Source organism: Labrus bergylta, chromosome 13 (assembly GCF_963930695.1).
Source record: "Labrus bergylta chromosome 13, fLabBer1.1, whole genome shotgun sequence".
In the NCBI taxonomy this organism is placed as follows: domain Eukaryota; kingdom Metazoa; phylum Chordata; class Actinopteri; order Labriformes; family Labridae; genus Labrus; species Labrus bergylta.
Genome location: NC_089207.1, coordinates 892,370 through 907,846, shown reverse-complemented (window position 1 = coordinate 907,846; position 15,477 = coordinate 892,370). Strand labels below are relative to the sequence as shown.

The following is a 15,477-nucleotide window of genomic DNA, read 5'->3' as shown; positions in this document are numbered from 1 at the left end:
CTGTTATTCGTTCCCTTCTTTTTGTCAATTTTTCAAAAACCTTTAAAGTCAGCGCTAATGCAGAGTGTAAAAGGCACATCATTGAACGTTAAGATCTATGATGGGTACGATGGTTTGGCCTCTCTGATGATCTTGTAAGTAAAAGTAGGTAAGGATAATGATGTCTACAAAGGCAATACAAGACACTTTTGATCGATAGCTTTGCTTCAGTTAAAGGTCACATATTCTCTAAAATCCTCTTCTCCATGTTCCTCTATCTCTAACATGTGTCTCTAGTCCGTCTACAAACCCCCCAATGATGAGAAAAGTCCATCCTCTCCGTCTTCTGCCTGCTCCACTTTTCAGAAAATGTGTGCTCAAACAGGCCGTTTGGAGATGTTCCCTTCATGACATCACAAAGGGCAGTAGCCCCTCCCCCAGGTGGGTGACACTCCCACAGCTAGATTGTTTTTATGCCTTTAATTGTGGAGCATGCTGCAAGAAAGCCCAGGCAGCCAAAGCCCTCCCAGATGGGCGTGGTCAAACACAGCTCACCTGCATTTAAAGGTACAGACACAGAAACAGCCTGTTCTGAGCAGGGCTGAAATAGAGGGGTTTATAGACATGATCAAATACAGGATCAGAGTGGATTTAGAACAAGAAACTTCACAGACGTGTGTTGGGGAGCTCTGAGACCTATTTTAACTTTTTGAAAAGGAGGCTAATATGTGGCCTTTAATGATAAATTGACTTTTTGTCACTAGCATTGGTAAATTTGTCTGCAAAATCACAAAATGTAATGAAAAAGACCACATGAACAAAACGTGTCTGGTGTAAAGAACCTGCTTGAATCCATGTGATAAAAAAGTAATTTTTGTGTATTCTGCAAACACTCCTCTGAGGATTATTATCTGAGTATTGAAATAGGCTTTCATTCAACATGCACAAATAAGTCAAAAATCATTCCCTCCATGCACAGGCTTAACTCTCAGTGTCACTCTTAGCTTTATTTTCTTGTAAACATTTCCACTTTTCATTTTATGAGGCTGAGAGGCTGCTGAGCAGAGGAGGGATTTAATGCTTTTCAAAACACACAAGTGCTCGGAGAAGCCGAGCGTTATGTCGAAGGGGAGCCCGACCTCGGAGATGGTAAACTCACTCGCTCAGTTGAGCTGGATGACCTGTTTATTTGGACTTGCAGAGCGCATGTCTTGGGGTCCTGGGCCGATCAGTGAACACCCTGTACACGGTCTGCCACGGTCCGTTTTACAGCCAAAATAAGCAAAACAGCAACAGCCAAGTGTCTGAGCGCCGGGAGGAGAGGAAACGTCTATTTACTGCTCACTGCAGCTTCCATTAAACAAACAGCAGAAAGAGGACTGGTTAAGGATTATTTTATTACTTAGCATTTTGTACACTTTCTACCATGGAAAAATAACATGTAACATAAGACTGTATTTACAATTCCATTTTTACAAAATGTCTTTACAAGAATTTTTTGCCGGTTTCAAAAACTTGAGACTAAAACACACACAAAAAAAAAAACATTCACATTCACACACATCCAAACCAAACTTTGTAATACACACATAAATAAATATAGACATTCACTGACTGCGCCACGACAAATATTTCTACAGCCAAGAACATGTACAATTCATCGTTTCCACACGAGTTATAATTTCATTAATAAACATTACATATGACTCCCAATATAGTTCTTTGTTAATCTGTTAATGAAATATTGCTAACATACTGAAAAGAGGTAACACAGACAGTATTTCATGCCAACAGAATGCTAATGCTTGTCATGCAAAACCACTACGAGCTTCCGCTTTGAAGCAGGTAATTTATTTACAGTTCAAAAATCAAAATGTACTACATGCAACATACTATGTGAAATATTCTGGGTTAGACAACAATGACTTTAGTTACATTATCCATCAGTACTGACTGTATGCCTAAGCGCCTTTTTAATGGGAAACACAAAATAAATAGAGGAGTTTCTACTTTTATTTCTTCATGAATAAACAATCGTTTTACACTTCTGGTGTAACCATCTTCAATAAAGTTGCCAAAGTAGTTGCTATTTTTGATGCCATCAAACTGAAATTAAAATGCTGCGTACAATGTCGAGTGTATCACAACTGTTTTAGGATTTCCTGGATTCACTTTTACCTTTTACATGACAGAACTTCCTGGTGGGATGTGTTTTTTGGAGCTGTGAACTACTAACCGACGCAGAAAAAAAATGAGACCTCGCAGTAAAAATGTCACTGTACAGAGCGACCCCTCAGGTGACATGTATCCGTCAACAGAGAGGGGTCCAGAAGGAATAGCTGATGTGTTGTGGAGCCTGGAGAGGATGGACCCATATGTGACGAGCAGAGGGGGTCAGTTCATGGTCTGGTGCGCTGTGTTTCTGTTTGGTTCCACACATTCCTTCCCTGACAGACAGGAGCAGAGAGCCGCTGGTTCTTCTCCCAATTGGGCTTTGCCTCCACTTACACTTCAGTGTCTCTCTACCGACGGTTTCTGATGGTGAGAGTGGTGCTGCCGGAGTCTGGGTCCTACCAAACACAAAACATCAGTCAGTGATCACTCACCTTTTCCAGGCTATATTAATTACTCTTTTTGCATCTTGTAGTTGCTGATATAAAGAAGTGTTTGTAATTAATACTTTTGTCATCCTCTGCTTTTTGCTGAGCTTATGTGGCTCTCTTTTTCTGCAAAAATCTTGCTGACTTGAACAAATACTTTGGCAGAATACCAGCAATCCTTCTTTTTGCTGCATTTTGAGCAACTTGAAGGCGGCTAAACAAGCTGATAAAAGAACCTGAAATATTATCTCTTCATAAAGTCAACATGGTGAGCCTGTTAGCAAGCAGTCACATATACATCCAGCTTAGCATTAATATTGATTTAATGTTGTGTTTTTGGCAAACTGATGAACACAAGATCAATATTAACTCTCCTCTATTTGCTCTTCAACATTATACATGGAAATATCGGACTCTTTAGCTGCTACATGTTCACTAGCTGTTGGGTAAGGAGAAACAACTGCAACAAGTGCGCAGAATGAATTAAACAAACATGGCTGACTATAAAATACAATGAGCTAAAAGAGTAAATGCTGAACAGCTCAGTGAAGCTGCTGTAAAGCTCTGGGGGTTCATTACTTTGAGAAACCCCTTCACCATGTAAGATGGCATGTGATCCATATTTGATAAGAAGATATATATTCATACTAATTGATATTACATCGTTTAAGATAAATTAGATCACCTTATGTTTCATTTCTTTAACCCTGTAGTGTCAGAACAACATCAGCTGTTTCTTGTTTCTCTGGGCAACAAGACAACTTGTTAATTAATGAGATTTAGAGTTTTAGTTTATTAGGTGAACACGTTTTGAACTGATGGAGCCACGCTGGCAGTGTTTAAGTGTCCCTGTAGTTTCCAGTCTTTGTTCTAAACTAAGCAGCTGTAGTCCTGCGTTTATTGAACAAATGTGGAAGTGGAATTGATTTTTTCCCGTCTAAATCTGAACTCAAAGCAGATAAACATTCATTGTCAAAATACTGCTATAAGGAAATTAGCACAATAATTTTAATATAATTTACAAACAGTCTGTATTTAGCAATCATCATGTTAGCACCCATACAAAGTGAAAAACAAACAAAAACAAACAACACCAAAAATGGTCACCATGTGTACAACCTATCCCACCAGTTTTATTTTACATAAGTTACTATACTGTCCACCATGTTTTTCTTTGTCCTGTTTGCTCATTTACTTATTTTGTCCCTCTTTCTAATTCATTCATTTTGTTTACTGATCCTTTTCCTTTTGTTTTGTTTGTTTGTTTGTTTGTTTTTTGTCTAAATCTGCTTGTAAAACTGGATCGTACCACAGTTCCCCTCTTGTTTGTATCTCTTTTATTTTTTATTGTGTGAGTGTGTGTGTGTGCACGTTTTGGTGAATAAAAGTCAGAAAAAAACAAATACTACTATAAGATTAACAGAAGAAGTACAGTTTGCCCTGAATGAGAAGTAGTCCCATTACATAGTTGTGATTGAATCAGTCATGTTGGACTAAATGTAGCATCCAAGTACGAAAACACTTTTTAAAAAGAGCAAATAATCCCTCAAACTAAACTTATCAAGGTACAACTCACACATTCCTCTGGTAGTTTGACACAGTAACAGCTGACTGAACACTTACGGTGTTGAATGACCGGTAATATGTTGGGGGTCTGGAAGGTCTTGACCGTGGCGGGACCTTCTCCTCCACTTGTTATGACCTGCACTTCAAGTCTGTAGTAGGTGGACGGCCTCAGATTGGACACCACCAGTAAGTTATGATCCTGCCGAGTGAGGAAGGAGGAGACATGCAATCAGCTGAAATACAACAGAAGGTACGTTTGAATGTGACTTGAATTCAGAATGTGCTGTAAAGCAGGGGAGTGTCAGCAGCCGCAGACAAAAACAAAGACTTTTGTTTTCATAAGGCTCACTGTCTCTCTCTGTTTGGCTGCCAGCTTGATAAAGTGTGCAGTGGGTGGTTTTATTTATAGACGAGCTCCGGAGGCTGGGAGGTGCAGATAGGAGGAACGTGTTGTTGATGGAGCAGATTATGTCAAAGAGCGGCTTTTTTTCCAGAGAGCTCTTAGCGAGGATGAAAGCGGAAGATGTAAAGGAGGAGGAGAACTTCCAGCAGGACACAACACTTCCTCAAATCTCTCCCTGTGTCTGTCTACACACCACTGCTTATCACAGGACTCATGCAAAGATCCACCACTGCACTACGGTCACTTTATTCATTTCAGTATTTACCTTTTACAGTTATATTGTATATATTAGTTCTGTTGTTCCATTATTCACCATGCACCTTATAACTTATCATTTAGTATTTAGCCTACTTGCACATAGCTCTGTATATATATATTTATTTCTCGTTTACTGCACATAGTTCTGGTTACATCTGTTAGTCCGATCACTGTCCACTTATATCTACTCTTTTATATTTTGTATTTTAACTTAAAGGGATACTTCCCCCGTTGAAACATGAACATGTACTGACATTGGGTCATATATGTAGAAATGTGAAATACATTTTGAAGTTGGAGCCTTCTTGGCTGAGAAAAGGCAGAAAGTGTCTTTTTGGCTCATGTGGATGAAAGACACCAAATCCCAGAATGCACAGCACCACAGGCCACTCCCACTAAGGTCCTCTAGTTCAGAATCAGAAACACTTTATTAATCCTAGGGGGAAATTCACTAGCAGCCCCGGCTTCCAAGCAATATGGCGGATGTTAAGTTTGGATTCTGGGAGTGAGTTCCCGCCCACTGATCTGTGATTGGTCTGTAGCTTCAGTGGTTTAAAATATGAGGAACTAGCGTTGTAGTTTCACCCCGCTAACCACAACAGCTTCCAATGACGCAAAAATGGTCATTTTGCATCACTGGAAGCTCCTTTTCAGACTCAGAAATATAAAGATTTCACATCTCAGGGGAAAATGAGGGCGGGATGCACGACCACTCAAAAACACTACCAGGTTTCTAATGATACAAAGATTAATGCTAATGGGTGAAGTGTCCCTTTAAGTTTAAGCTTTAAGTTGTATTTAAATTGACAATTTATATTTTAGGTTCAAAATGTTTCGTTCTACTTGCACTGTTGTTAATTTACTGCTCTGTGTGTCTTTGAATGAATTGCCCCCCGGGGACAAATAAAGTTTTTTGAATTTGAATTTGAAGAGGCTACAGCGATCTTCTCCCCGCATCACCTCTGACAGCTGCTGTGAAATGAAATGTGAAGATGGAACACACTTTCCTACCACAAGGGACAATTTATTGACTATATATCTAACAGAGCACGGTCCCTGTGGGGGAGGGAAACATTCATCTGCAGCATTTCAAACCAGCCTTTTCTCTGTGGCTAACACAGGTGTTACAATAGAACGATATATAATAATAATATATAATAATATAATAATATAATAATAATATATAATTATAATATAATATAATATAATAATAATATAATAATATAATAATTATAATATAATAATATAATAATATAATAATAATATAATATAATTATAATATAATAATATAATAATAATATAATAATATAATATAATAATAATATAATAATATAATATAATAATAATATAATTATAATATAATAATATAATAATATAATATAATAATAATATAATAATATAATAATATAATATAATCCTGCTCTGATCAAAACTGACTTACTGGAGGCAGGATTTGGGACTGGGAGATGATGCTGTTGGGGAGGCTGTTTTGTCGGCTTTCAGTGGTGATCTCAGCCCAGGTGACCTGGAAGCCTGTGATCCGCTGATTGGGCGCCACCCGGGACACGCGCCACAGGAAGCTGCCGGTGATGTTTCCCTCGTTGATGGCGAAAGAGGCCGTCAGGTTCTCTGGTTTAGCCAACACCTTTGGAAGCGCCGGAGCTGTGAGGGAGAAATGTGATCTCAGTTTTAGTGTTGATATTAAAGGTTAGAGCTGAAGGTAAGCACATCTCTTTGCCTTTGTCAAAGTGTGTGTGTGTGTGTGTGTGTGTGTGTGTGTGTGTGTGTGTGTGTCTGTACAGGAGTGAGAATTTCCTCTTTTTTTCTATTAAAAAAACTTTTGCAAGAAAGCAAATTATTCTTTTTCCTGGAATGATAAAACTATTTCTCTGAGAGTGCATTGATTTTTTTTTTCCCATCATGATGATAATAATATGCTGCAGTGATCGGACAGCTCAACACTCACCTCCCTCCCCGGGGCAGGGGATGTGTTTGTGAGTCTTGCTCCGGATGGTGGCGCACGACGGGGTGAGGAAGGTGGTGCTCTCGTCCTTGGAGCGCCTCTTAGACTTCAGCATGTGCACGGTGACTTTGTACTTGCAGGAGAACAGCAGGCCGGGGAGGTTGATGTAGTTCTCCTGAGCCAAGAAACACATTATTCAGACATGATGACTTTGACATGTCACCCGGGTCAGGTCCCATGGAGCTTCAGAGATAATTAAATACACAGCACCGAGGGCAGATCACATTCCCACTCTGGACTCAGGAACATGCCCCACATTACAGGAGACTTTGAACACTCCCCATGGTGGGAGTCAGACCAGTAATCTTCTATTAAACCTACAATATAAATGATGTTTTGATACAGCTTCCATGTGTTACATAAAGACAAGAAGAACTTTAATTAAGAAGCAGAAGCCAGATTCAATTAAAACGCTGTTTAGAAAGAGAATGGCCGAGAATCTGTTAATTCATTCTGTGCTACACTTTACAAACTTTAATCATCTATTGAACTTCACATAAAATGGCTTTCTCATCTCTTCTCCAGAAACCAAAAAAAAACTTGTGACTGGTGGATTTACATCTTGCATTTGTAATAAAGAGCTTCTACATTAATAGGCCTTCCCACGAGAGCGGGTGTGTGTGCATACTCTCACTGATATGAAACAGCTTTGATTAAAAGTGAATGAGGAGCTGTGCTCACATGAAAGCTCAGGCCTGGACTCCGTCCCAGTGATCTATAGAAAAAGGATGTATATTTCCAAGCAACCGGAGAGCTGGTCCCCGAAGAATGTGTTGATTGCCAGGCCTCTGCCATGCTGCATCAGCCTGAGAATCCCCCCCCCCCCCCTACACAGACCTCGCTGCATCCTTAAAAGAAAGCCCCATGCAGGAGCAGAAGCTGGGGCCGTAGGAGGTGACTGATCCCAGATTCCGGGAAACATTGTTTAAGTAAATGCGTTTTATTGGCCAACACGCCGCCACATGGCTGACCACACGACTGACTCATGATTTTCAAAACAACAGTCGGTGATTTCAGAGAAAATCAAATGCTACAAGCCTCCCGGCTCACTCAGTGAAGCTGTTTTTCTTTGAGCAGGGCTGTCCATTCTGAGCATCAGACAAAAGGTTAGGCACGTGCTCTGCATAGCTCAGAGCTGCTGATCAAGACGTCTCCCTCTCTCTCTCTGAGATCCGGCTCGCAGTGAAAAAAGGAAACGGGCTGCAGGACACTGACCTGTGTGACTGATTTCTCCGGCCCTCGAGTCTCGTTGTGGCTGCAGTACTCGGGCGTCCACTGGACGTGGTAGCGACTCACAGCGGGGTCTAAAAAGAAAGAGAGAGGAGACACTCAAATCACTCATCAGATCTCAGACTGTGTGTCACATCTCAGTAAAGTTATGGAGTGTTACAAAAATATAAAGCAGCAGTATAATGATATCAGTCATGAACCAATCATATTACAATTATTATTTTTTTTATTAGTCAATTTTTTGAACAGGTTAAAGTCTTTATATGTGATGTTTTGATCCAGCAGATGTCGCCCTTGAGCACCAGCATGAAACCAAAACAACTGGCGCTGCATTGTTGTGTTAGCATGCTAATGCTAGCGATCTTTATTCTGCTGGTATCTTCACACTGCATGTAAATTTACCTGAAATGAGCGTGATCTAGAAACACAGTTAAGCAGTGAGTACAGTATGTTATTCTTCTTTTCTCTAGTCCCTCAATTAAACAACTTTTATACACGAGGGGAGGAGTCAGCCGGCCGTCCTGGCGATGTAAACAAAGTGAAGATAGGACTCTGAAAACAGATACTTGATTTATATATTTAAGTGTTAAAAATCACAGATTAAGACTTTAAATCTTCCTTTAGCGAGACGCTGAAGTCCAGGCTAATGTCAACTCATGTGACAGCATAAAAAGTATGAACTGATCGAACCAAAGCATTAAATGAGTCCGTTAGTTTAATGAACATATAAAGACAGCTGGCTCATGTGAGATGTGTGTTTGAAGTATCCTTAGATATATGTTTTAACTGAAACTTAAAGAACTTCAGTAAATGTATTTTGTTTTTTTAAACTCCTAACCAGATATGAGAAGACGATGTGACGGGGCTGAAATGATTAACTGATGAGTATCTCAGAAATTACAACTCTCTGTATGTGAGATCTGATATCTCTCTCTCCATTACTGATCATCAGGATAACTTACATCTCTGAATATGAGAAGGAAACTTAAAAGCACTTCCTTCTTTATCTTTGCCTTCGTTTATGAACATGACTGATCCCACTTCCTGAACCTTTCTATTTGTGCGCCTCCATCCAGAAATGTTCTGCTCAGACTTTTGAGGATTTGCATTCTCATCAGTCGAGCGGCGGCCCCTGGTCATGCTGGGACACACTCGCCCTCTCAGCCTCCGACCCGAGCTGCAGCGTGTACTTCATCACTGTACAGTAGCTCCTCCCCCTCCTGAGCTCATCAGCGGCGTTTATCTGCCCATCGCCCTCATGTTATGTTGCTGGATTTATTACTCATTTATCTGTGTCGCTGTGGATATGTGGAATACTTCTCCGATTAATAATTGAGTTATGCTATGTTGGCCCCTCGGCGGGGGGGTTGGGGGGGGTTGTGGTGAGGAGATAAAAGGGGTCCTTTGAAGGCTTAGACACAGATCTGGCAACTCAGAGCCCCTGAGCTCTTTGGAATCAGAAGAGAGGAACTGCAGGGAAGCGGGAAAAAATAAACAAGATATGCTCTGGCGGGTCTGTCTGGGGGGGGGGGGGTGGGGGGTGGGGGGTGGGGGTGTGTACAACATGAAATGGGACGAGGAAGTCAGGTAGACAACAGAGCATCAGCAGTGTTTGATTAATCAGCCTCAGAAGTGCCGCCGTCGTCGGACGACCGCTGCCTGTTGTCGGCCTGTTGGGACGACTGTGATGTATTATCTGGTGTTACAGAACGACTGGAGAGAGAGGCCGGCTGCTTTGGATCGCAGAGACGACGAGCGACAGGTAAATCATGGTTCGGTTAACCTGTCCCTTTAGTCTGTCACACAAACCAGATGTCCAGGGACTCCAGCTCCCCTCGCCGTCTGTATGTGCGCATGTTTACGAGTCAAAGTCAGGGTCATCCCCGCAGAACAATGAGTGGCAGTTATCAGAGTTCCCACTCTTTTCCAGAGATCATTTTCAGCGGTAACCGAGCTGGTATGACGGTCTGTGATCGTGACACACCAATATTAAGTGTCTTTAACAATTCTACAATTCACCTAGCAGACTCTTTTATCCAAAGCGACGTACATCAGAGAGTAAGAACAACACAAGCAAGGATCTAGAAAAAAGGGAACAATGTGAGTAAGAGCAAACGATCAGCTTTGAGTCTGATTGGACACACAGGTGCTGACAGGAAGTGACCAGAGGCAAAGCACAACATTGAGGGCAGTTCTTGAGAGCTCTAATCAGTATAGAAACCATCTTATAAGTCGTCGTTATCAAACAAAAACCATCGTCATTACCATCATCATCATCAATAATATGGAGACCATCATCATTAAGTTAGTAGGTATTCATGAAAGAGCTGGCTCTTTAACTTTTTCTTTATGGCTCCGCCTCCCGTTTGTGTCAAAAATGGATATTTATTTACATTTTAGTTGAGAGGATGGAGGTAGACTTGTGTTTTCTCCTCAGTTTGAGGTCAGCACATTAACAGTAGTTAGTTAACGTTATTGATGACGTGCTAACTTCCACTGAATCTCTCTCTCTAGTCAGTTTTTCTGGCTAACCTAGCTGCTGTGTCACTTCCAGGCCTGTGACTTTGTGCCTGACAGAAGTGAGAGTGAAATACAACTATTTCATACGTTTGATAAATGCCAATTGGCAATGTTTATAAACTGCAGATTTGAAAATGGTCCTTTTACTTTCTCTCTTCAAATGCAAAATTGCGTTGTTAAGGGTAAGAAATGGACCATACCATGATATTAAATGTTTAACCGTTGAAGCGGTAGCACACAGTGGGTGTGATTAACCTTGTTAAATGCCAATGAAAGGCGTCTGATCCAACCTTCTCAACAGGGTCCTAAGACGCTGACTAGACTCTTCTCCTCTGTCGCCCCCCGGTGGTGGAATGAACTTCCAAACTCCATGTGATCTGCAGAGTCCCTCTGCACCTTTAAGAAAAAGCTAAAGACCCAGCTCTTTATGAATACCTACTAACTTAATGATGATGGTCTCCATATTATTGATGATGATGATGGTAATGACGATGGTTTTTGTTTGATAACGACGACTTATAAGATGGTTTCTATACTGATTAGAGCTCTCAAGAACTGCCCTCAATGTTGTGCTTTGCCTCTGGTCACTTCCTGTCAGCACCTGTGTGTCCAATCAGACTCAAAGCTGATCGTTTGCTCTTACTCACATTGTTCCCTTTTTTCTAGATCCTTGCTTGTGTTGTTCTTACTCTCTGATGTACGTCGCTCTGGATAAAAGAGTCTGCTGAGTGAATTGTAGAATTACATTATCTATAGACTTCCATTCATTCTGCGTTGTGGTTAATGTAACAAATAAATACTTTTATTAACGTGTGGCGGTGAAGATGTCCAACCCTGTAGGAGAATGTTGGAATAATTTTCCAGGATATTTTACTTTTTCTCTGATTTTCCAGGACGGGTGGGAACCCTGCAGTTATACACACACTCAACCTGCACATCAGCACTGCAAACAAGACCTGGACCTGCGTTCACTCTCGCTCTGTGATTCCCCCGGCCGCGCTCGGTCCTCGTCAGCATCACTCAGCTCTCTCTCTCGTGTTGGCCGAGCTTCGCTCACAGCTTCGGGGGCCAAACTCTATCTTCTCCGTCTCTCACTCTCTGATTCAGCATTTGGTGTCTCACCAGGCCTCTCCTCCAGCCAGCGTTCACATTCTTGACTCTAAGATGTGGAGTTTGGCCGAGGCGATGACATATATTAGCAACATAACATAGAGCAGTGAATGGGACTTGACAGGTTACCCTGAGAGCACAGCTTTTCAAGGTTTCCATATTTTCCACTCTGGTATTAAGAGGAGGAGGAGCTGGTGGAACGGGACGCCGCTGGGACAGGCATTCCTACAGGCCTTAACCCCTCGCTGTGCTGCAACCAAAAGACCGCTTCTTGTTCCTCATGACATCAGGTCTTGTAAAACAAAATGGACTGGCTCGACGCTAATGTGAGGGCGAGGATCTATTAAACACAGCTGTCAGTAAAGCTCATGGCAGGGCTCCTGCTCTGTGTGTTTATTGTTCTTTTTTCTACACGGTGGCTCTCTACCCGTCCAGAGCATGGGTAGGTTATTCATCGATTTCACTCCCATTACTCACAATGACACACTGATTCATTTTTCATTCATACCATCTGATAGCACGGGAATCTGCCATTGTTTGAGTAACCAGGAATCAGTCACAGCACTTTATTAAAATCGTGCATGAGTCATAGTGATTGATGGGCTTAATGGAGTGCTAATTCGATTTTAACAAAGCTATAAATCAGAAAAAGTAGAACGCGTACCTCCACGGTTCTTCCAGTAGACACGGACCTGCAGCTGACCGTCCTGGTAGAAGGGCGTGCCCACCTCCAGTGGGCCAGAGGGGCGCTTTGCCAGGGTTGAACCGAGAGGTGATATCTCCTCCTTCTTTGACTTGAGCACTGGCTTAACTGAAGAAGAAGAGAGAAAGCAGAAATGTTTGCTGCTGTATCTAAGACACCAACAGTGAGTGTGTTGTGGCTTCAGCATGGAAACAGAAACACACACTTATTTCTTTGTAGGATCAGCAGCAGTTACAACACACTTGTAGAAGCCAACTTACATTCATACATGTTAAAGGCTTTATGTGATTTTTTCATCCAGCAGATGTCGCCCTTGAGCACCAGCATGAAACCAAAACAACTGGCGCTGCATTGTTGTGTTAGCATGCTAATGCTAGCGATCTTTATTCTGCTGGTATCTTCACACTGCATGTAAATTTACCTGAAATGAGCGTGATCTAGAAACACAGTTAAGCAGTGAGTACAGTATGTTATTCTTCTTTTCTCTAGTCCCTCAATTAAACAACTTTTATACACGAGGGGAGGAGTCAGCCGGCCGTCCGGGCGATGTAAACAAAGTGAAGATAGGACTCTGAAAACTCTGAAAACATCACAGACAGTGGGACTCGGGTGTTACACCCATTGTAGACAGTCATGACTCACAGAGTTATTTTCAGAGGATATACTTGATTTCTACATTTAAGGGTGAAAAATCACATATTCAGATTTTAACAAACGGTGGATTAAAGGAATTTGTTTGATCAGTTTTACTTCGGAGTCCTGTGGAAGTTTGTTCCTCTTCAAGTGAACATAGACGAGTAAATCCAAGGCCATTTGATCTTCAAGCCAACACAACACTCCTTATGCATAAATGTGGTGTAACTGGATGTGTACACACACGGCTCTAACACCGCCAAGGTTAGAGGTTCAATTCCCTCTGGAGACACTTAAGCCTAAAATATACACACTCACACACACTGAGGCTTTCTCTGTGTTTCCAAAAGCACTCAGGGAATGGATGAAGATGTAACTGTACTCAGGCTATTTCCTCATGTTGATTGGTTGCCCCTAGACTCTGAGTCATTTAGGAATATCAAACTTCTTTTTTGTAATCTTTTTTTTTCAGGGTTTATTTCTGGGCAATAACTGTTTTTGCACTAAAACACCTTGACAAATTCAAATCACACAGATATAGACGTATGTGTAAACCTACATCTCAATAAAAACCCAATTCTGGATCTGATTTTGGATGTCCAAACCAAATTGAATCCACTACAACAACCTGCCTGAAATCTGTCGAGACGTTTCCATTAAAAAGGCCACATGTGACAAGCTCCGAATTAAGCCAAGGAGAAGTCAGTGTTTGAGTGAAGTCATCATCGATCTGCTCTGGATGATGAACGTTTCAGACAAAACTCAATACTCATCAATCCAAAAGATGACGAGATATTTTAGTCTGCATAAAAATGTTGGCCTGACAAAAATTCACTCGAATGTGATAAAAAGTCTGACAGCTGAAGGACTGTTGAGTTAGTGTCATCCCTCACCTGACTCATTGTTCTGGTTGGTGCTGAAGTGCAGAGAGGCCTTGGAGCTCTTCAGGCGCACCTGACCCCAGTACGTCACCGCCTGCAGCTCCACAGTGTAACTGCTGTTCTGCTGAAGCCCCTCCAGATCCACCCAGCTCTGAGCCTGCAGGGACAAAAACAACCCACATGACTGTTAGCGTATTCAATGTTACCACACTGTCACCGACCCAGTCCCGGTCCCAGCTCAGCTCCACACAGGCCTGTGGGAAAGCCCTGCTTATTGGGAACACATGTGGCGCTGTGGAAGGTATCGTGGCGGGGAGATAGCCTTAAGGGCCGCGGCGAGGGAGCAGTGTTATCAGAGCCTCCCAGGGCTTCCTCACTGTGTTTGACTTTCAGCATTCCTCCATCAGCGGGAGCTTGATGAGTTCTTGTTATTGACTGTGCGTGTTTTGACATTCCTCTAGCAGCGGGCTGCTTTCAAAGCCCCGAGGTGCCAAAGTGGAAACCAGTAGTACATGTGTCAATAGGTGTCTGGTGTCTCCCACCTCTGTCTCTCTGTGGGCCACATCTGCTCTGCGTTTTATAAACTAACTCAGGAGAAGACCCGGTCCAGGTTTGTGTGTGACGGTCTACACTACCTGTTCATCTGCTCACGGGTCTATAGAACTGCTCCACACAGATACTAAGACCAAAAACAAGTTCACTTTTACTAAACATACTCATAACCCTTTTATACCCTGAAGACATCTGGCATGTCAGAGAGGTGTGATTTATAAGAAAAGACAATGATCTTGTCATTTGACTTTCTCTATCAGTCAAATCCATTTCTATGTTCTACAATTCTACAATTCACTGAGCAGACTCTTTTATCCAAAGCGACGTACATCAGAGAGTAAGAACAACCCAAGCAAGGATCTAGAAAAAAGGGAACAATGTGAGTAAGAGCAAACGATCAGCTTTGAGTCTGATTGGACACACAGGTGCTGACAGGAAGTGACCAGAGGCAAAGCACAACATTGAGGGCAGTTCTTGAGAGCTCTAATCAGTATAGAAACCATCTTATAAGTCGTCGTTATCAAACAAAAACCATCGTCATTACCATCATCATCATCAATAATATGGAGACCATCATCATTAAGTTAGTAGGTATTCATGAAAGAGCTGGCTCTTTAGCTTTTTCTTAAAGGTGCAGAGGGACTCTGCAGATCACATGGAGTTTGGAAGTTCATTCCACCACCGGGGGGCGACAGAGGAGAAGAGTCTAGTCAGAGACTTAGGACCCTGTTGTGAAGGTTGGATCAGACGCCTTTCACTGGCAGAGTGTAGTGGGCGGGGAGGGGGAGTGTAGACCGGAGTGTAGATGTTCTAATGGATCTATTTCTACAGTCTGTGACGTCCAAACAGCGCCTGCATACATGAATGAGTCATTTTTATGTAAATGAAAAAATTGTAATACTAACAAAATATTATTTCACAGCTTTCTGAGTTGTCCAAGTCTGGAATTTTTAGTGAGTTTTTTTGAGCTCCTGTTTATTCAAGCTTTCATAATCAAACTGTGGTTATCCTTTCTATGT

The 15,477-nt window shown here is 41.8% G+C and overlaps 1 protein-coding gene across 1 annotated transcript in view; it reads right to left on the bottom strand.

Annotated features, from left to right (window-relative positions):
- Positions 1-1,357: 1,357 nt before the first annotated feature.
- The window catches only part of LOC110002868 (anosmin-1), a 51,360-nt gene continuing 37,240 nt past the window's right edge, over positions 1,358-15,477 (bottom strand). Inside the window, exons 8-14 of the mRNA XM_020658535.2 lie at positions 13,919-14,063; positions 12,354-12,500; positions 8,045-8,133; positions 6,773-6,944; positions 6,248-6,468; positions 4,203-4,344; positions 1,358-2,549 (exon numbers count right to left, since the gene is read on the bottom strand). Of these exons, the coding sequence (XP_020514191.2) occupies positions 2,491-2,549; positions 4,203-4,344; positions 6,248-6,468; positions 6,773-6,944; positions 8,045-8,133; positions 12,354-12,500; positions 13,919-14,063 (975 nt within the window). The 3' untranslated portion in view covers positions 1,358-2,490. The remainder of the gene's footprint in view (positions 2,550-4,202; positions 4,345-6,247; positions 6,469-6,772; positions 6,945-8,044; positions 8,134-12,353; positions 12,501-13,918; positions 14,064-15,477) is intronic.